The sequence below is a fragment of the Canis lupus genome, chromosome 27 (assembly GCF_048164855.1).
Source record: "Canis lupus baileyi chromosome 27, mCanLup2.hap1, whole genome shotgun sequence".
NCBI lineage: Eukaryota > Metazoa > Chordata > Mammalia > Carnivora > Canidae > Canis > Canis lupus.
This window is the reverse complement of record NC_132864.1, coordinates 37,406,626-37,426,430: the sequence shown is the minus strand read 5'-3', so window position 1 is coordinate 37,426,430 and position 19,805 is coordinate 37,406,626. Positions and strand designations below refer to the sequence as shown.

General features: G+C 52.2%; 1 protein-coding gene across 6 annotated transcripts in view; it reads right to left on the bottom strand.

Annotated features, from left to right (window-relative positions):
• Positions 1-19,805, bottom strand: part of TXNRD2 (thioredoxin reductase 2) — a 49,580-nt gene that overhangs the window by 29,546 nt on the left and 229 nt on the right. For 3 of the 6 annotated variants that reach the window (XM_072803524.1, XM_072803525.1, XM_072803529.1), the window contains exons 2-8: positions 16,814-16,882; positions 9,255-9,311; positions 8,760-8,904; positions 8,119-8,193; positions 6,346-6,424; positions 5,780-5,842; positions 1,033-1,103 (exon numbers count right to left, since the gene is read on the bottom strand). In XM_072803524.1, the coding sequence (XP_072659625.1) occupies positions 1,033-1,103; positions 5,780-5,842; positions 6,346-6,424; positions 8,119-8,193; positions 8,760-8,904; positions 9,255-9,311; positions 16,814-16,882 (559 nt within the window). Of the gene's footprint in view, positions 1-1,032; positions 1,104-5,779; positions 5,843-6,345; positions 6,425-8,118; positions 8,194-8,759; positions 8,905-9,254; positions 9,312-16,813; positions 16,883-18,387; positions 19,646-19,805 lie in introns of those variants that run through there. The other 3 variants (XM_072803527.1, XM_072803528.1, XM_072803526.1) reach the window with 3 other exon arrangements.

The following is a 19,805-nucleotide window of genomic DNA, read 5'->3' as shown; positions in this document are numbered from 1 at the left end:
CGGTTAGGAGGAAGAGGGGAGTGAGCACAAGTGCATCTGTAACAGGGAGCAGCCCACCAGGAGGGAGCACCTGCTCGCAAGACGTGCGAAGCCCTGTACCTGGGTTCTCTGCGTGTAGGAAACCACTCTGACAGGTGGACAGAACACGTAAGAAACGTTATGACAGCAGATACGATGCACACGAAAGGTTTTCACTGCAGCGTTTCATAACGACGACAAAAAGAGCCAAGTGAGATGCTCGTGAATCGTGGAATGATAAACTACAGCACATCCATTCAGGGGAATGAAGCCCCGACCCCGACCACAGATGCCTCACTAAGTGGGAAACAGTGATGGGGAGAGCTCACGCGTGCCCGACCACACACACTCCCCCGCACGTACACTGGTGCACACACAGCCATCTGCCCTGGCACACTTTTCCACCTGTATTTTCTCAAACACAAGTCCCCAGGCTCCCTGAACACCTGCTGATGGCCAAGCCTCTGCTGCCCTCTGGTGGCCTTTCGGGCCCCTGCGAGCATGAAGTCCCCTGGACGCCACTCACAGGGCCTGGCTGGACCTGGAACCCCGCACCAGCCTGCTCTGTGGGCACAGGAAATGCATTCAGTGCATCATCACCTGCTCAGGGGGCGTAAAACCACTCACACACTGCACGTCCCATTTCCTGGGGTCAGTTTCTGAGAGCTCTGGAGGCTTTGTGGCATTGCAGAGAAGCTCAAGGTTCAAACCAGAGGAAGAGGACGCTGAAACCAGACCTGCGGAGAGGCCAATGGCTTTCCCCGAGGACCTGGCCTTACTCTGTCATCCCAGGGCTCCGGTGGGTCCCATGTTTGAAAACCACTGCCCTTTTGTTAGACGTGTGGCACCACTTCCAAGACAGTCACAGGTTGCCTTGTGCCAACAGCTGCCCAAAGGGGTACAAGTCCCACTCCCTTCCCTTCCTTCAAGTAGGCAGGAAAGAATGCACTCGGGACAGAGGACCAATGTGTGTTGCCTGCAGTGGGGAATGTGAAGGCATACATCGGGTCTTACGTTTTTCCAGGAGATTCCTTCAGCCAGAAGATGTCATCACTTGTAATTCCATATTCCAAGGCGCCTTCGATCTATCCAGAAAAAAAAGGTCAATGTGAGAAGAGCATCACTTGGCCTGTCCCCAGAGACCCTCCTAAAGACATGACTCAACCAGAACTGCCCCCAACATGGGCATGCTTCCCTGCTCCACAGACTGTTCTTCAGGTCGTGGCTGCTAGGGACAGGTGGCCAGGCTACTGCCGACTTGGTGAGCTGTCTACCTCCTTCGCAAGGCGCCCAGCACTCCTCACCTGTGCAAGGTGGCTGGGGAGCGGGGCACGGCCAGTGGCTTTCTCCTCCTTGCCCTTCAGGGCCTTCCTCTTGACCCAGACCCTGGGCTGAGGGGAGGGTGGGAGGGGAGCAGAGAGAGGCAGGGTGTGGAGGTGCAGACTGGGCCCCAGGGCATGAGGCTGAAGGCCCTCCAGGGAGCCAAGGAATTGTAAGGACTCCCTGTGTCCCAGCAGAGCCTGAGCAGGTGGGGGAGACAGAAGGACCAGCGTCCTCTCAGTGGCCCATGAGAGCACGAAGAGTAAGATGTGCTGGTGGAGAGGAAGCGGACTGCAAACAGTTTATGATTCCAATTGGCAATAAAAATAAAGTCAGGAATTTCTCGGGTTTGTGTAAAGAAAACCGAAAGGTCTGGAAATCAAAAGGACTAAAACAAGCGAGTCTTGGCAGGCACCCAGGGAGGAGGTGGGGAGCGGGACAGCCGCTGGGCCTCCCCCTGGGCCAGACAGCTCCTGCTCCCTTCCTCTCTGGGCAGGTGGAGTCGTGACAGCCACCAAGCCCAAGTCCAGCAGAGTGGGGCCGGGCCTGTTACCTCTGCAGGGCACCCCAGCACCCACGCAGGCACATGTCTGCCCAAGATGACCACCCACCTCCTGGAAGCGGACTGTGGCATCCAGGGTTTTTATGCAGAACCGGTGCGGGGTTGGCTAACAGGGAGGGGTCACTAATGGTCACCCACCTTCCCTCTAGCACCTGCCACCCTACAGAGCCATGTAAACTGCCCGGGGCCACCTCTGTGCACAAGCCATCTGTCCCCTCTGGAGGCTGCTCTTGCGGGCCTGACAGCAGAAGGTAGGCATGGTGGTCCCCTGAGGCCTGGAGGTGTGCACTTCCTCCGTGCCCCCTCTGCTCCCCGTCTCCAAAGAAAGCACAGAACCGAAAGTGGACGCCTGGGGTTTAGGCATCAGAGGAGAGACAGAACCACTGCCCTGTTCTTCCTCCATCTGCTCCAGCGGTGCTCTGTCGGTCTAACTAGGAGGCAGAAGCAGGGGAGTCTGTGGGCCTCGTGCACTTTGCTGCAGCCCACCTGGAGGCTCAGGGCTTGTGCCACCTGGTTCCCAGAGCCCATGGGAGACCCACTAGGATGCAGCCTCAGCCGAGCCCCTTGCTCGGCTCCACCTGCCTCGTGGAAGTGAGGACAGAGAAGTGCCCTCACGGGAGACCGGGCCAGGAAGGGGTGCTGGCAAAAAACAGTAGAGTGAGCACCCCTCAGAGTTAAAACAGCCAGACAATTAGCAAAAACAGTCAGATTCAACTTTTTTTGAGAACTTTGGAAATTACCCAAAGGCTTGTGGCAACACAGGGAACATTTAGTCAAGAAAAATGGCTGAAACTTGATAAGAACAGGGAGTTTTCCAAAGAACTTATTAAACTCAACAGCAAAGAAACAAACAATCCAATCATGAAATGGGCAAAAGACATGAAGAGAAATCTCACAGAGGAAGACACAGACATGGCCAAGAAGCACATGAGAAAATGCTCTGCATCACTTGCCATCAGGGAAACACAAATCAAAACCACAATGAGATACCACCTCACACCAGTGAGAATGGGGAACATTAACAAGGCAGGAAACCACAAATGTTGGAGAGGATGCGGAGAAAAGGGAACCCTCTTACACCGTTGGTGGGAATGTGAACTGGTGCAGCCACTCTGGAAAACTGTGTGGAGGTTCCTCAAAGAGGTAAAAATAGACCTGCCCTACGACCCAGCAATTGTACTGCTGGGGATTTACCCCAAAGATACAGGTGCAGTGAAACACCGGGACACCTGCACCCCGATGTTTCTAGCAGCAATGTCCACAATAGCCAGACTGTGGAAGGAGCCTCGGTGTCCATCGAAAGATGAATGGATAAAGAAGATGTGGTCTATGTATACAATGGAATATTCCTCAGCCATTAGAAACGACAAATACCCACCATTTGCTTCGATGTGGAGGGACCTGGAGGATATTAAGCTGAATGAAATGGGTCAATTGGAAAAGGACAGGGGATCTCCGGGTAGCTCAGGGGTTTAGCACCTGCCTTCAGCCCAGGGCGTTATCCTGGAGTCCTGGGATCGAGTCCCACATCAGGCTCCCTGCATGGAGCCTGCTTCTCCCTCTGCCTGTGTCTCTGCCTCTCTCTCTCTGTCTCTGTGTCTCTCATGAATAAATAAATAAATAAATAATCTTTTAAAAAAATCAGAAAAGGACAAACATTATATGGTCTCATTCATTTGGGGAATATAAAAATTAGTGAAGGGGAATAAAGGGAGAGAAAATTAGTGAAAATATCAGTGAGGGTGACAAAACATGAGAGACTCCTAAATTTGGGAAATGAACAAGGGGTAGTGGAGGGGGAAGTGGGTGGGGGGTTGGGGTGACTGGGTGATGGGCACTGAGGGGGGCACTTGGCGGGATGAGCATTGGGTGTTATGCTATATGTTGGCAAATTGAACTAAATAAAAAATTTAAAAAAAAGAACAGGGAGTTTTGTGGAGTTTTTTTTTATTATCTACCTAATTTTTATTTTATTTAAAGATTTTATTAATTTACTCACGACAGACACACACACACACACACACACACAGAGCCCGACGTGGGACTCGATCCCAGGTCTCCAGGATCACACCCTGGGCCAAAGGCAGTGCTAAACTGCTGGGAACTGAGGCTGCCCAGTTTTGTGTCATTTTAATGGACTCCAGCCCCATCCCTCAGCCCAGCAGCGACCTCGAACAATGAGCAGTGACTTAAAATAACATACCGACAGAGCAGAGCTGGAGCCGGAGCCCAAGCCTTTGCAAAGCTCCTCCCCAAGAAACAGCTGGCGCTTTCTCAGAAGACCTCAATCAAAAAGGCTTGTCTTCAACCTTGCTTGATCTTGCCCAGGGCCAGAAGCCTCTCTCTGAGGAGGATCTGCCCAGTGAGTGACTGATGTCACGGCTGCCCGAGGCAACAGACAACAGCAGAAGCAAACAACAGGGTACCCGAGGGCTTAAAAGGAAAAGCCGAGGGATAACCGGTCCGCTGGGGCTTTGGGAAGCTCCCACATATTCTTGGGGACCTCAAAGACCAGGCGGAGGCACCAGGCTGTGCACACACCCAGGAAAGGCCTGAGACAGCCTGAGCTCTCACCTCTGGCTGACCCTGAGGCCCAGCACCAGGTGAGGGCGAAGGCAGAGTTTCTTGTGTCTGGCTGAAAGCATGCCCCAAGTGCCTACAGAAGCCGTCCGCAAAGACTGGGCCATTTCTCCAGGTGTTTCAGGAAATCTCTGTCTAGTTACTAGCAGGCCGCTATGCTAACTGAGCAGAGACTTCAGTGGCCTCCCATGACAAAGAACACAGACTTTGGAAAACCAGTTCAGAGAACCACCTCACACATGACAGCAATAAACAAAATCCTGCAGTGGAGAGAGATTCTGACTTCCAGAGTTAACACATTACTTTATTTGAAATATTCATTTCTCGACAACAGAAGAATTTATGAAACGTGAAGAACCAGGAAAGTATCTCATGACCTTCACACATTATTGGGCACGGGGGTTGGGGGGGGGGATGTACATAAAATGGCACAGCTGTTTTGGAAAACAGGCTGCTAGTTCTTCAAAAGGTTAAAAACCAAGTTGCCCTAAGACCTGTCAACTCTGTCCCTAGGTAAGGAGCCAAGAGAAGTGCAAACCAGAGGCCACAGAAAAACTTGTACATGGGCGTTCACAGCAGTGTCATTCACAACAGCTCAAAGTGGAAACAACTCGGATGTCCATCAAAGGACAAGTAGACAAACAAAATATGGTCTAGCCACACAATGGGTCATTATGCAGACATAAGAAGGATTGAAGCGCTGACTCAGGCTACCATGTGGATGAATCCTGACACCCTTCTGAGTGCAGGAAGCCACTGAGGTGAAGTGTCCAGAACAGGCAAATCCACAGAGATGGAAAGCAGACCAGTGGCCACCAGGGGCTGTGGAGTAGGGAACAGCAGTGACCATCAACGGCACAGGATGTCATTTTGGCACAAATTGTACCCTTTGAAAGGGCGCATTTTCTGGTATGAGAATTTTAAGTCAACTAAGAGCATGATTTGGGATGGGAGCAGAAAGAAGAGGCTTAAGTCCTTGACGTTCCAATACTTTGAGGCTGAGGAGAAAAGGAAGAGCCAGCAAAGAGAGATAAAAGAGACCAGGTGCCGGGTGTCCCAGAGCCACCTGAAGAGCAAGGGGACCATTGCTCTTAGGATTCAGCAACGTGGGGGTGCCTGCTGACCTGCTTCCATAGAGCGGAGTTGAGAGAGAATTAGCAAGTGACCGAAGTGAATACAGAAAACAACTTTTTCTTAAGAATAGAAAGAGTGGGGGTGCCACTAGTGTGGGAAGCTGGAGCTGGGAGACCGTGGCCATGCCTGGGGTGCAAGGGAAGGCTGGGTGCAGGGGACACTCACGTGGGTAGGGTACCTCGGCCGCCCTCCAGTAGCAATGACGATGTGCTCAGCCGAAAGCAGAGTCTGAGAATAAACCATGGAAGTCGTAGTCACCCAAATGCACTGTGGCCACCCATGCAGAGGGCCCCCAGCAGAGACCCAGGCTTTCGAATTATAGCTCCTGCCCTGCAGCCAGGACCTGTGGCCAGTGGTTCAGAGGTCCTTTGGGGCTGGGAGCCTGTCAAGGGGTCCTCGAACCAGGAGGAGACCCAGCAGAGGATGCAGGGAGACATTCTAACTGCAAGCACCCCTGCAGGTGTCTCATCTCCTTTTATCCCTGCAAAACTCCACAAGGGCATGATCACCCGTCGGACTGCCCGCTGCAGCAGGCAGCCTGGCACAACGTGTGTCTCAGTGATTCATTTCATTCTCCATAAAGAATTAGAAGCAGCCTCAGACCGACCTGCGGTCAGTTCCAGCAGTGCTTATTCCTGAGAACAGCACCGAGGCTGAACAAAGGCTGAACAAAGTCCTTGGAGGCGGCAGGACTACCCGAGAGGAGCCCCTCGGGGAAACTGGGCACTCACCTCTTTCCCGCCTTTAGCAACACCGCAAACTGTGTGCTCATTGACAAAGCTGGCCTTGACGTTAAAGTACGTGACTTTCCTGCAAAATAAAAATAAGTTGGTCAAATATTTCCTGTGTAGACCAAGTGTCACCTACAGAAACAAAGCAGCAGATCACTAAAAGGCAAGCTCGGGCCCACTGCCCCCTGCCCAGCACTCAGGTGGGGCAAGGGGTGCCAGAAAACGTGGAGGGGGAGGAGGGCCAAGGGTCCCCGGAGCCGCTGGGACAGAGCCAGCTTAGGATGGTCGTGGGAGCCCAAGCACAGCCCCAGTGTGTGAGGACAGAGTGGCTGGGCCTCCCCAGGGTGCATCTTTGTCACCTGGGCACATTCCAGCAGGGAGCAGAAGCCCCCACATGCACCCAGTTACCCCCACCACCCAAATGACCAACTTCCCGCTCATAGGAGAGGGCGCCCACCAGAGACACATAGCTCCTTGCCTCTAGGGGACAGCAAGGCTGGAAAACAGGTATGATGAGGATATAAGGATGATCGATCAGGAGCAGGGTGTGCAGAAACAACCCACACCTTCTAATAACGAAGGCCACTCTGCAGTGGTGGGTTCTTGGTGCCTTTGGTAAGGCTTCTCCACCTCCTCGACTTTACCTCTGCCCCGCAATCAAGCCCTGTGCCTCCAAATGCCGCCTGAGCCATAAGAAGTCCTCATTCATCCCCATAGCCCAGCAACAGCCAGAGGACACAGACACTAGTTCCCCACTGGCTTCCTTCTGTGGGCACCTCCAGAGCTCACTGGAGATCGGGTCTGCTGGGCACTTGGCTGGGAGCTGCCTGGGGCCAGCAGGGAGGACAGAGCCCTATGCTTCCAGCAGACTGAGCTGGGGACCACGGGGCCCCCACACAGAGGAAAAATAACAGGATGCAGCCTAGCTCCCTAAGTGGGGGAACCCTGGGGACACCCAGGATGGGCAGGTGGGCCAGCTTCCCCGGCTCAGCTGTGCTGGGTTTCACGGGCACAGAACAGCTGCCTACTGTACAGCCTAGGAAGACTCGTTGGAGCCAAGCAAATAGTGCTCAGATGAGAGCTTCTGTCCCCTCCATGACCTGCACGAGCAAAGGGCACAACCACAGGGCCAGGAGCAAAGCCTAGCTAGAGCCCCGTGCAGTTTGGGGCACCTTTCCTTCTGGTGGTGGCTCTTCATGGAGGCTCCTTTGGTGGGAAGACGTGTCGGCGTTTGGGCTGGGGGAACCCCAAAGGACGATGGGACCTGGCAGTGTCAGGCTGGAATGATCATGTTGGACACTTGCTTCAGCAGGCCAAACCAGGGGCCCAGAGAGCCAGGAGGTGGGTGGTGAGGTGGGGGAGCCTGGAGGTGAGAGGTGAGGTGTGGGCTTCCCAGGGCATCCACGGGGCTCACTGGGCTCCTTCCACTTAACTGTGGTTGACCCTGACAGGGGGTCAAAGAAGGTGCTGGCCCCGGGGATGGCCCTCTCCGTGCCCCCCACACTCCGGCCCCAGCCCCGAGCATGCCTCCTGCCTGGTGCAGACCCAGCTGTCCTGCCAACACGCCTCTCACTCCCTGCTACTCCAGGCTCTGCAGGTGCCAGCTGCGGGGCAGCCTTCCATTCCAGGCCCCATCTGCTCCTCGTGTGTACGCCCCACCCCACGGGCAGGGACTTCTCGTCTTATCACTGCTGAACCTCTGATGAGAAAGTGCCTGTCAAGAGAGGAAATGTCCCCAGAGAGGGCCAGGAGGGCCTGGCGAGGCCTCAGTACCTATCCTGCAGCTGGACCCGGTGCCCCCAGTTCAGGGACTTCACATGGTTCTGCACGGCTTCTGCCATCGTCCTCCTGTTAACACACAAGCAATGTTAAAAACCATAACAGAAGCATGAACTGTAGAGTCACACAGCAGACTAGCAGATACAAATAGCAAGTCAGTAGAAATACCAAGAAACAAGGTGGTTTTAAAGGTGAAAAAATGTGACATCTATCCCCACGGCCCCTGCCTCTGTCCCAGGTCTGGGGCCGAGGGCCTTTGGCTGTCAGAACACAGCAGCTGGCCCTGAGTCTGGGTCATCTGAGAACCATGAGGGGCCTGTGTGCAGCTCAAAGCAGACCAGGTGCCACCTGTGGAAGGTAAACTGGTTTCTCACCCGGACTAGTGGCCTTTGGGCCAGACCTTCCTTCTTGCAGGTGTCCTGTGTGTCTTAGGACCTTTAGCAGCATCCTAGTAGATGCAGCAGCCCTCCACCCTAACCAGTGGTGATAACCAAAAATGTCTCCAGACTTTAATCAATGTTGGGGAAGGGGTTGCCTCCGGGTGAGAGCTCCTGTCTGACAGCATGCTCCTGTGAACAGTCCCCAAGCACCCCATGAGGAGCCGGAAAGCGCTGGGAGTGGGCAGGGCTCCTCACCAGTCATGCAGGACCGGCTGGGCCACATCCCAGCCATAGTGGGGGGCGTCTCGAATCATGCTCCCCAGCAGCGCTGCCTGGTGCATCAGCTTCTTGGGGATGCAGCCAACGTTCACGCATGTGCCACCGAGGCCCCACTTAGTACCTGGCATGTTGGGAAAAGCAGGTTTAGATTTCTACTCAGGAGACTGGAAGGCTCTCCTATTCTTCTACAGTTGTGTAAGATTCCTTTAAGCTGTTGTTTGTAACTCCAAACACGCTCCGGATGAACCTGCCCTGTGAATTCACTCTCTATAACTGTCGTCAGAATTGTCTTTAAATAAGAATAAAGAACTTTATGGTAATGGCAGCTGACCCGAGAAGGAGGACACTCTCCAGAGACCCTGGCCAGCAGTGGGTGAGTGATTCTCGGTGCAACTGCACCCACCCCAGGTGAACCAGGCCCCCATCCTCCCACTTCCCCAGGACATATGGTTTCCATCCAGGGCTACCTACCTCGGGGTGAAGGCTCCACGTAGTCTACGACGGCCACCTTCTTTCCCAGCTGAGCAGCTGGAACGACAAGAGGAGTGGGCAGTGGGGAGCTGCTTTGGTCAAGAAGGGAGCTGCCCACCAGCTCTGCAGCCAGCTCTCCTCACCTGTCTGCTGCATACAGCTGTGCTGCCCACAGGTGGAAGCCTTCGGGCCTCTTTTGGACTGCAGCTTCATACCACCCACCACATAGCCAGGACCCCCACAGAGCGGGACGTCAACCACAGCAGCCCTGGTCCAGCCTTCCCTTGCCTCCTAACGCACGTGGTTCTAGCCCAGACATTCAGCATGAACCCAGTGCCCACCTGGAGCATACAAGGAGGCATCACAGGAGCACCCACTCCCTGGGAGAGGCTCCAGACTCGGAGCTTCCCCTGGCTCTCTCCCCAAGCCCTCCCTGTGGACTCACTTGCCTCCACTCTTCCCCACCGGACATCAGTGGGAGCTTCTACTCAAGGTCTGCTCTTGTGGGTATTTACTGCCTCATTCTCAGGGTGAGGAAACAGAAGTTCTGAAGTCAAATGGCAGGTCCAGGGTCAGCCAGCCCCCAAAGAGGCAGGGAGACCCGGGCTCCAAACTCATCCCCTGCCTGGAGTCTCCTGGCCTCCCCCACTGGCTGGCAGCAGGTTCCTCCCAGGGCCACGAGCCCCAGGTTCTGACCCCATCACCATTAGCGAGGGCTAATCATGGGGCTTCCCCTTGGCTTGCCTGGGGAACTGCACTGCCAACCTGGGCTCTGGACCTGATGGTCCCAGTGGGCATGCCCAACTTAAACATCATGACCTACAAGTGTCTGACATACTACAGAATGCACTCAGTTCATGGTATTGACCAAGAATAGAACAAAGTTTTAGAAGCCTTCATGTAAAAACCCATTTTGTTCAACTGACCAACGATGGGACTGCAGTGCTTGTTTTAAAAATTCCAGCCACAGAGACTCTTCAAACCTGCCAGCATCTGTCTCCCACAGCTGAGCATGATGGAGCAACAGGGACTGGATTTATCCTCACATTCGAGGCAACCAAAAATCCAGAGGAAATACATATAATAATGCTTTCAAGAAACCGAACATCAGAAGACCAAGGAGAGTGATTCTTGGAAGATAGGAAATAAACGAGGTGATCCGGCGAGAAGGCCTGGTGAGGAGGCCCAGGCAGAGATCACTGGACTCCCTGGCTGAGGAGAGAGCTGGGAGCCTGGGGAGACTGAAGCAGCCAGAGCTCCTGGGACAGAGGACCAGAGAGGAGAGAGCTGCACAGAACCCCAGACAACTGATCAATGAAGCCAGAAAAGAACCATCCAGAAAGACTAGAGGAGACAGTGCTCACACAGGGCTGAGAATAGTGCCTGTTTCCAGAACCCAGACTGGAGAAAACACATAATTCTGGGCTGCTGGGTGAGTATTAAAGTCAGAGCCCAGTCACTAGAATGATTGGGCCACTGAACAAATCTTAAGTGGAAGATGCAAAAGAATCAAATTCTCTTCCTTACATCCCAGAACATGCTCAAAAATGCACGTAAGAACCTAAAAATATCCAGAGACCGGCAAGGGAAAGTTCAAAGTGTTTAGAATTCAATAAAAAATGATCAAGCATGAAAAGGAACAGGGAAAGATAAGCCACAAGACAGAAATAATCAGCCAAAGAGAAACTGCCCAAGAACCGCCACAGAATTAGGAGGAAAAAAGTAAAATGAGTATTGTAGCTGTGTTCAAAGAGAACCAACATGGAGGATCAAAAAAGGACCCACGTTGAATCTGTGGAGATGAAATTACAATCCAAGAGATGAAAATTATATCGGGTGGGATGAATGGTAGATTAGACTTTGCAGTATCTTTTATTAGTGAGTTTCGAAACACAGGACTAGAAACTCTCCAAGATGAAGAGAACGCCCATGAGCTGACGGGCAACTCCGAGCAGCCTAATGTATGTGTGATAAAAGTCTCCAAAAGTGAAGAAGAGGAAAGACAGTAAAGAATAATGGTTGAAAATTCTCAGAACTTGATGAGAACAATAAACACACAGACCCAGGAAACTCAGCACACTCTAGCAGAAAATTAAGAACTACACCAAAGTGGGGACGCCTGGTTGGCTCAATGGTTGAGCATCTGCCTTCAGCTCAGGGCGTGATCCCAGGTCTGGGAATCGAGTCCCGCATAGGGCTCTCCCGGCAGGGAGCCTGCTTCTCCCTCTGCCTGTGTCTCTGCCTCTTTCTCTGTGTCTCTCATGAATAAATAAATAAAATCTTAAAAAAAAAAAAAAAAAAAAACTACACCAAAGCATACCCTCATTAAATTGCTCAAAACCAATGAAAAGAGAAAATCCTGAAAACCACCAGAAACAAAAAGACACACGGCAAAGAGATAAAATGGCAACAGATGACATCAGAAACAATGCAGTGAGAAGCCAGGGCAGCAATATCTCTAAAATACTAAACAGAAAAACAAACAAACAAACAAACAAAAAAAAAGAAACACACAACTGCCTACCTTGAATTATCTACCAAGAGAAATCCTTTTTTTCTTTTTTTAAGATTTTATTTATCTATTTGAGAGAAAGAGAGCAAGAGTAGGGGGAGGAGCAGGGGCAGAAAGAGAGAGAGAGAGAGAGAGAGAGAGAGAAAATCCCAAGCTGACTCCGTGCTGAGTGCAGAGCCCCATGTGGGGTTTGATCCCATGACCCTGAGATCATGACCTGAGCCAAAATCAAGAGTTGGATGCTTAACCAACTGAGCCATCCAGGCGCCTCCCCACCCCAAGAAATTATCTTTAAAAGATAAAGGCAGGATAAAGATGTCTTCAGACATACAAAAGCTGAAAGAATTCATTACTCTTAGAGCCACATTGTAAGAAATGTTCACAAACATCCTTAGGGTAGAAGAAAAATGATGCCAGATGGAAACTCAGATCTATACAATAGAAAGAGCACTGGAAATAGTGACTACACAGGCAGATCCGAAAGATTATTTCTCATTAGTTTAATCTTTTTTGGAAGACAACTGTTTAGACAAAATATAACAATGTGCTATACGCCTTATAACATGTAAAAGTAAAAGGTATGGCCACATGGGAAAAAGGCTGGGAAGTTAGAAGTGGAAGCAGGCTACTGTAGCAAGGTTTTCCTACTCTGTGTGAAGTGGGGACAAGGTCAAGATGTCTTCTGCAAATCCCAAGGCAACTACCTTGCACCATATTTGTTACATGAACTCAAAATGGACCAAAGGCCTAAGTGTCAGGGCTGAAACTGTAAAAGTCTTAGGAGAAGACGTGGGCATACATCTTCTACATCTTCCTGAGTTTGGATCAGACAACTGTTTCTCAGACATGAAAAGCATAGCAACAAAAGAAACAATAGGTAAACTGGACTTGCATCAAAATCAAAAACATCTGTGCTGCAAAGAACATTATAAAGAAAGTGAAAAGATAATCCACAGAATGGAAGAAAATATTTGCAAATCATATATCTGATAAAGGTCTAGTATCCAGAATATATTTAAATAAGAATATATATATATACACATATACATACACACACATATATACATATATAGTGTTCATATATATATATATATATATATATATATACACACACATATATATGAACTCATGTAACCCAGTAATAAAAAGACAACTCAATCTAAAAATGGGCAAAGCTGGGGCACCTGGCTGGCTCCAATGGGGGAGTATGAGATTCTCGATTGCTGGGCTGTGAGTTCAAGCTCCACACTGGCGGCAGAGATCACTTAAAAGAATAGTCTTCAGGTGTGCCTAGGTGGCCCAGTTAGTTAAGCATCGTACTCTTGGTTTCAGCTCTGGTCATGATTTCAGGGTCCTGAGATCAAGCCCCACATCAGGCTCCACACTCAGACCCTCTCCTTCCTGCTCGCGCTCTCTCTCTCTCTCTCTCTCTCCTTCTCTAAAATGAATACTTTTTTTAAAAAAAAGAATAAAATCTTTTAAAAAAAATGGGCAAAGCTTCTGAATAAACATTTCTTCATCAATACGCAAATGGTCAATAAACACATGAAAAGATGCTCCATCTCATTAATCATTAGGAAAATAGGGATTCCTGGGTGGCTCAGCGGTTTAGTGTGCCTGCCTTTGGCCCAGGGCATGATCCTGGAGTTCTGGTCGAGTCCCACATGGGGCTCCCTGCAGGGAGCCTGTTTCTCCCTCTGCCTGTGTCTCTGCCTCTGTGTGTGTGTGTGTGTGTGTGTGTGTGTGTCTCTCATGAATAAATAAATAAAATCTTAAGAAAAAATCATTAGGAAAACATCAACCACAGGGAAATAGCACTTGACCCCTACTCAGAATGACTGTAGTAAAAAAAGGACAACAAATGCTGGCGAGGATGGGGAAAAATCTGAACCCTCCAACAGTGCTGGCAGGAATATAAAATGATGCAGCCACTTTGAAAGACAGTCTGGCAGTTCCCCAAAAGGTGAACCTGAACACTCAGCAATTCCACTCCTAGGTGGCTACCCGAGAGAAATGAAGACATGTCCACACAAATACTTGTGCACAATGTTCCCAGCAGCATTATGCACCACAGCCAAAAAGTGGAAACAACCAAATGTCCATCAATGGTCAAATGAATAACAAAACGTGGTCTGTCCATGCAATGGACATATTCAGGCACTAAAAGGAATAAAGTACTAGCGTATGCGTGGATGAACCCTGAAAATAGCACGCTAAGACAAAGGACCACATATTCGTATGAAATGTCCAGAACAGGCAAATCCATAGAAACAGAAAGCAGATTAGTGGTTGCCTGGGGCTGAGGGGTGGAGGAGCTGAGGAGTGGCTGCTAATGGGTCCAGAGTAGTTTTGGGGGGTGATGATTAGAATTTCTACGACTGATGTGGTGATGGTTGTACAACTCTGTGAGTATTTGAAAAACAACTGAGTCATGCACGCTACATGAATGAATAGTATGGTATACCACTTAATCCCAACGCCATAAGAAAACACTCAGGGATAAATCTGACAAAAGCTGTATGTTGAAAACTATAAGACTGTGGAAATAAATTTAAAAATGCACAAAAAAGAGCTATACCACAGGACCTAGCTGCTCCATGCTTAGGCATTTATGGAGGAAAACTGAAAACATACATCCACACAAAGATGCAAACACAAATGTTCACAGCAGCACCGTTCATAATAGCCCCAAACTGCAAACAACCCAAATGTCCACCTGCAGATGAATGGACAAACAAAATGTGGTGTAGACGTACAATAGAATACTGATCAGTAATCAAAGGGAATGAACTCTGGATATACACAGCATCATAGATGAATCTCAAAATAATTAGGCTACATGAAAAAAGCCACCAAATACATCTTGCATGATTCCATTTATACAAAATTTTAGAAAATGCAAACTAATCTGCAGTGAGAGAAAGCAGATCATGGCCATCTGGGGATGTGGCAGGGAAGGGGGCAGCAGGAAGGAGTTCCGAAGGTTTGAGGAAACTTTGGAGTTTGTTATGAGCAGAGTCATGCCCCTCCAAATTCATGCTGAAGCCCAAACCCTCAGAACTCTAGAATGTGACCTTATTTGAAGGCAGGGTCTTTATGGAGGTGATTAAATTAGAATGAGACCATGTAGGTCTGGCTGATTGGCTTCCAATCTGACTGGTGTGCATATAAAAAGATGAGATCAGGACACAGATACACAGAGGAAAGACCATGTGAAGACACTGGAAATGATGGCCATCTACAAACCAAGGACAGAGGACTCAGAAAAAAAACCCTGCTGGCACCTTAATCTCAGACTTGCAACCTCTAGAACCGTGAGGGAATTCTATTTAAGCCATGCAGTCTGTGGTTCTTTGGGATGGCAGCCCCAGCATGTGAACATTGGGGTGATGGATACATTTGCCAGCTTGACCGTGGTACTTGGTTTCACAGGTGTGTCAGTATGTCAAGCCGTATCAAGTTGTCCACTTTAAATACATATGGTTTGTTTTATGTCAATTATATCTCAATAATGCTGTAGAAAAGCACCATCACCCACAGGGAGGATGCCACCGTTACAAAAGGCAAAGACAGGTCTGGGAACTGTTGCAGGTTAACGGAGATGTGTCTCTAAGAGATAAGGTACTGGAGTAGACATGACATCCAGGGCTTTCTTCTGCTAGAATGGCCATTGCCCGGATGGCTGGCTTGTCCACATACCCTGTTTCTTGGGGTGGCTCTGTGGTCCAGTGGGATGAGGACTCGTGTCCCTCTATGGGCCCCCATATCAGCTGGGAGACTTCCTCCCTCCACCACAGGCCAGCAGCCTCCTCTGCCCCTCAGAACAAGAGGAGGCAAATTTGACGGCAAATTTCCTTAATGCCGACTGTGATTCTAAAACCCAGGATCTGGGGCGCCTGGGTGGCTCAATTGGTTAAGCTGCTGCCTTTGACTCAGGACATGATCTCAGGGTTTTGAGATTAAGCCCCACATCGCATCGGGCTCCCTGCTCAGTGGGGAGCCTGCTTCTCCCTCTCCCTGCTACTACCCCTACTTGTGCGCCCCCACCCAAATAAATAAATGAAAGAAACAGAAAAAAAAATTAAAAAACAAAACATAATCAGGATCTGTTGTCAGAGAGCCAGAATTCCATGGTCAGAGTGCCTAATCCCTCTTGTTTGGGGCCCCATTTCTCTCTTGTCTTCCCCCCTCCCTCACCCACATCTGCCTCCTTATCATTTAGATGGGCAAGCAGGCCGCCGCGCATTCCCACAGCAGAGTGCAGAGCTCCCAGTGATATGCTGGGTCTGTTCCCCACCCAGATCAGTGGCAAACTGCAACACGAGATCTCTGGATGCCTCTGGGGCCAGACCCTTTCATTGAACATATCTTTACGGAGCACCCCAGGGTGCCCAGGCCCATCTGGGTGCCAGGCTGAGGAGAGGGAGTAAGACACATACAGCAGAACAAACTGTGATCTCTGCGGGATGTGCCAGGGCTAAGAATGAGGAGAGTGGAGCTGGGGACAGGGACGAGGCATAGAGGAGGCTGCCATTCCAAGTAGGGTGATCTTGGCAGGGAAGGCCAAAGGAAGGTGAGTGAACCCTGGAGCTAACCAAGGAGGCAAAGAGGAAGCCAGGCTGGGCAGGCAGCCAGGGGGAGGAACAAGGCAGGAAAGATCTTTAGGAAGCATCTGCACAACAGCAAGGTGGCCAGGGCAGGGGCAAGGGCATGGGTGCAGGGAGACATGTCAGATCCCAGGAGGCCCGGGGCTGGGGCCCAGGAGGGCAGGCTAAGGCCTGGGGTATCATCCTGGCCACTGAGTGCTGCACAGACAACCGGGGAATAGCAGGGAGCAGGGCATACTGACAAAGCTCCTGGGGGGACCCTGGCAGGATGCAGGACCCTAGAGGCCAGCGGGCCAGCTACAGAGATAATACACGCTGTGCACAGCTACTCAGGGCAAATCTCCTCCACCCAGCTTCGAGAACAACACAGCCTTCTCCAGGGGCCCTGAAAACCTGGAGGTCCTGCCATGCTGGCAGGACGCAGGGCAGAGGACACATACCTTCCTTGGCACAGGCTAGGCCACCAGATCCCCCGCCAATCACCAGAAGATCATAGTTCTGCTGTCCTGCTGCGGAAAGGGGTGAGAGGAAGGGCCAGGTTAAAGCTGGGGCACGAATTCCGCAAGATGACATGATTTCCAAAGGGCAAGCAGCTCTGTCCCCCGTGATGGGATCAAAGCCCCCGCCCCGTGATGGTCCGGAGTGATAGAACATCGTACATCGGGGCAGAAGGCAAATCCCGAAATTAAGCAATTGCAGGGGAGGTTGGCCAAGGGTGCATAATCACCTTCGCAGCAACAGTTAGGTCAAGAAGAAGGTAATTGAACTGGCGAGACTACTCTGAACTTAAATTTCACTGAATGTTCTAAGCCAGACATGGGATTAAAACACTTTTCCTAAGTCTGTCTTTCCGTTTTTTTTTTGTTTTTTTAAATATTTTATTTATTCATGAGAGACACAGAGAGAGAGAGGCAGAGACATAGAGGGAGAAGCAGGCTCTCCGCACAGAGCCCGATGTGGGACTTGATCCAGCATCCCGGGATCACGCCCTGGGCCAAAGGCAAACACTCAACTGCTGAGCCATCCAGGTGTCCCTGTCTTTCCATTTGAACAGTTACCTTTTGTTCTTCTGCACAATGCTGCCAGGAAAGGCAAGCAAGGGACAGCCAGAAAGGGGGAGGGGGTGAGGAAGGGGGGGTAGGTGAGGGGCAGATGTGTCCTTAGGTGAGGCCAGCTGGTCAGAGCTCTGACCCGGGGCCCAGGCCCAAGATACCCAGCACAAAGCACTGGCCCACTCCCTGTAGGGAAAGGAAGAAATCCTAGAACACCATCAGTATGTAGGGAGGGAGAGCATGTGCGGACTGTGGCCAGTGTGCCTAGAGATGACCATTCTCCCGGGCAAAGCACCCAGGCCTGTGATCAAATCAGGGTCCGCCACCCAAGGCCAGAGAGCTGCCTCCACACCAGACAGGAGCCTGAGAAGTGAAAACAACTATATCTGCTTTTGTGCCCACCTGGACCTTCTTGGCGGCAAGGGTGTGTCCTAGGGACCTCAGCTCTGTAGGTGCCGTGCAGACCGGGGTCCAGAGCCTGTACCCCTGCCAGGACACAGGAACTCCAGCCTAGAGGAGGCCCTGGTTTGCAGGTGACGAGGCTAGGGGAGCCGCCCCAGGAGCTGCATCTGGGGCTCCTCTCCGGGGAGAGGCTCCACGGCGCCCACCCCAAGGCTGGGCCCACCCCAGCTTCTGCCCTGCAGGCAGCATCTGAGGACACCTGAGATGTGTGTACAGGCAAACACGGGATCCAAGGGAGCCACAGCTTGGTTCAAAGAGCCAGTCCAAAGGGGACCCAATTCCAAATTCAACTCAGGGCTCTGAAGAGACCTCAGCTTTGTCAGTGATTCTGGTGGCTTTGACATGAGCCCAAAGAACCGAAGACAGACTTGGTTGGAGAGGAGCGGCCGCCGGGCCCCAGGAGCACAACCTGCCGGGAGCACAGTACCTCTCCCTTGCAGCTGCCCCCGGGGTGGGGGAGCAGGGACGTGAAGAAGCTTTGCCCAGGCCAGTGCCCCTACCTTCCATTGCAGGTGCTGCTGCCGGTCCTTCGGCTGACCGAGCAGGGTCCCCGCTAGCTCCCGGTGTCCTCAGCTCCACACTGCGTCCCCTCCGCCTGCTATCAGGCAGGGCGAGCAACTGGCCAAGTGGACTGTGAGCTTATCTTTGTGGGTTTGTTTTCCCCGCCTGCGGCACATACCCAGCAGCGCGAACCATCCGGTAAACACGGGGAAGAGTACCCTGCCTCAAGCACCAGCAAGGCAGATGAGGTGGGCGCTGCTCTGCAGGGGTTACCTGGGCACACACCTGTGCACTCCAGTGCCCGGTGCAGCCCTCTGGCCTCTCCTTTCCCACCGCGCGTTCAGGGCTCAGTCCCGAAAGGGGCTGTCTTCTCTTCACTCTGAGCCCACTGTCCTTTAATTTTTGGGTCCCCTCTGAACTGGGGGCCTGGCATCCAGCAAGTGTGGTGGGGCTGAGTGAATGGTGCACTGCTCTGGGAGGGCAAGCAGAGGCTTTCCTGTGTGTCCAGGGGCACACTAGTCACCTCAGGGAGCCACCTTGGGAATCCCCTTGTCTGGTCCTCCCCACTGGGCATTCTTTCCTGGTAGCAGGTATTAGGGAACAGGGGACACCAGCAATAGTGTCATTCTGCTATACTACTGAGTAGGCCACCCCCAGGGCTGGGACGGGGCAGGTACCTTCCTGGAAAGCTGGGCTGGGATAGAAGAGCTCTGGGCCTCCTCGCGGGGGGTTGGCCCTGTGCCCCGGCCTGCCAGCCCCCCACCACGGCAGCTGAGTAAGCTCTCGTCTGGGGCTTCCTTCCCCTGGCTGCCGGAGGACTGTGGGGGCAGGATCTTTGGTATTGCCCAGCTGCACCCCAAGGCCGCTCTGCTCTGCCACAAGGCCCAGGTTATGTGGCCGGCAGCTCCCCTCTCTACATCTTTTCCTTGGGACAGGTGGGCTGAGGGCCCCACCGCACAGCTGCATTGATCCTCACCAACGGCCCCCCTGACTCCTGCAGCAAGAACGCTAAGACCGGGTGCCCGGCCAAGGTCCCGGGGTCAGCAAAGCCCCCCTCGGGGCGCCTCTCTGCCCCCTTCCCGGGCTCCCCACGCCGGGGCAGCACTCGGCTGGGCCTTCGTGGCCTTCGTGTCCGCGGTCGGCTCCATCCACTGCGGGCCAGGCGCGGCCCTTCTCCCGCGGTCACCATCTCCGGGAAAAGGCCTCGTGCGTCCCGGCTCGGGGGCCTCAACACGTGCCCCCCGGGCGCGGGGTCCTTGTCCAGGGCCAAGGACCGGGGGCGAGAGCGCAGGGTGCCGGGGACCGCGCTACAGGCGGGCGCCCCCCAGGCTCGCGCTGGGGGCCCTGTTGCGGCGCCGGCACCTCCGCCGCGGGCTGCTGTCGCGGGGCCCGGCCCGGCCCGGTGGGTGCCCGTCGG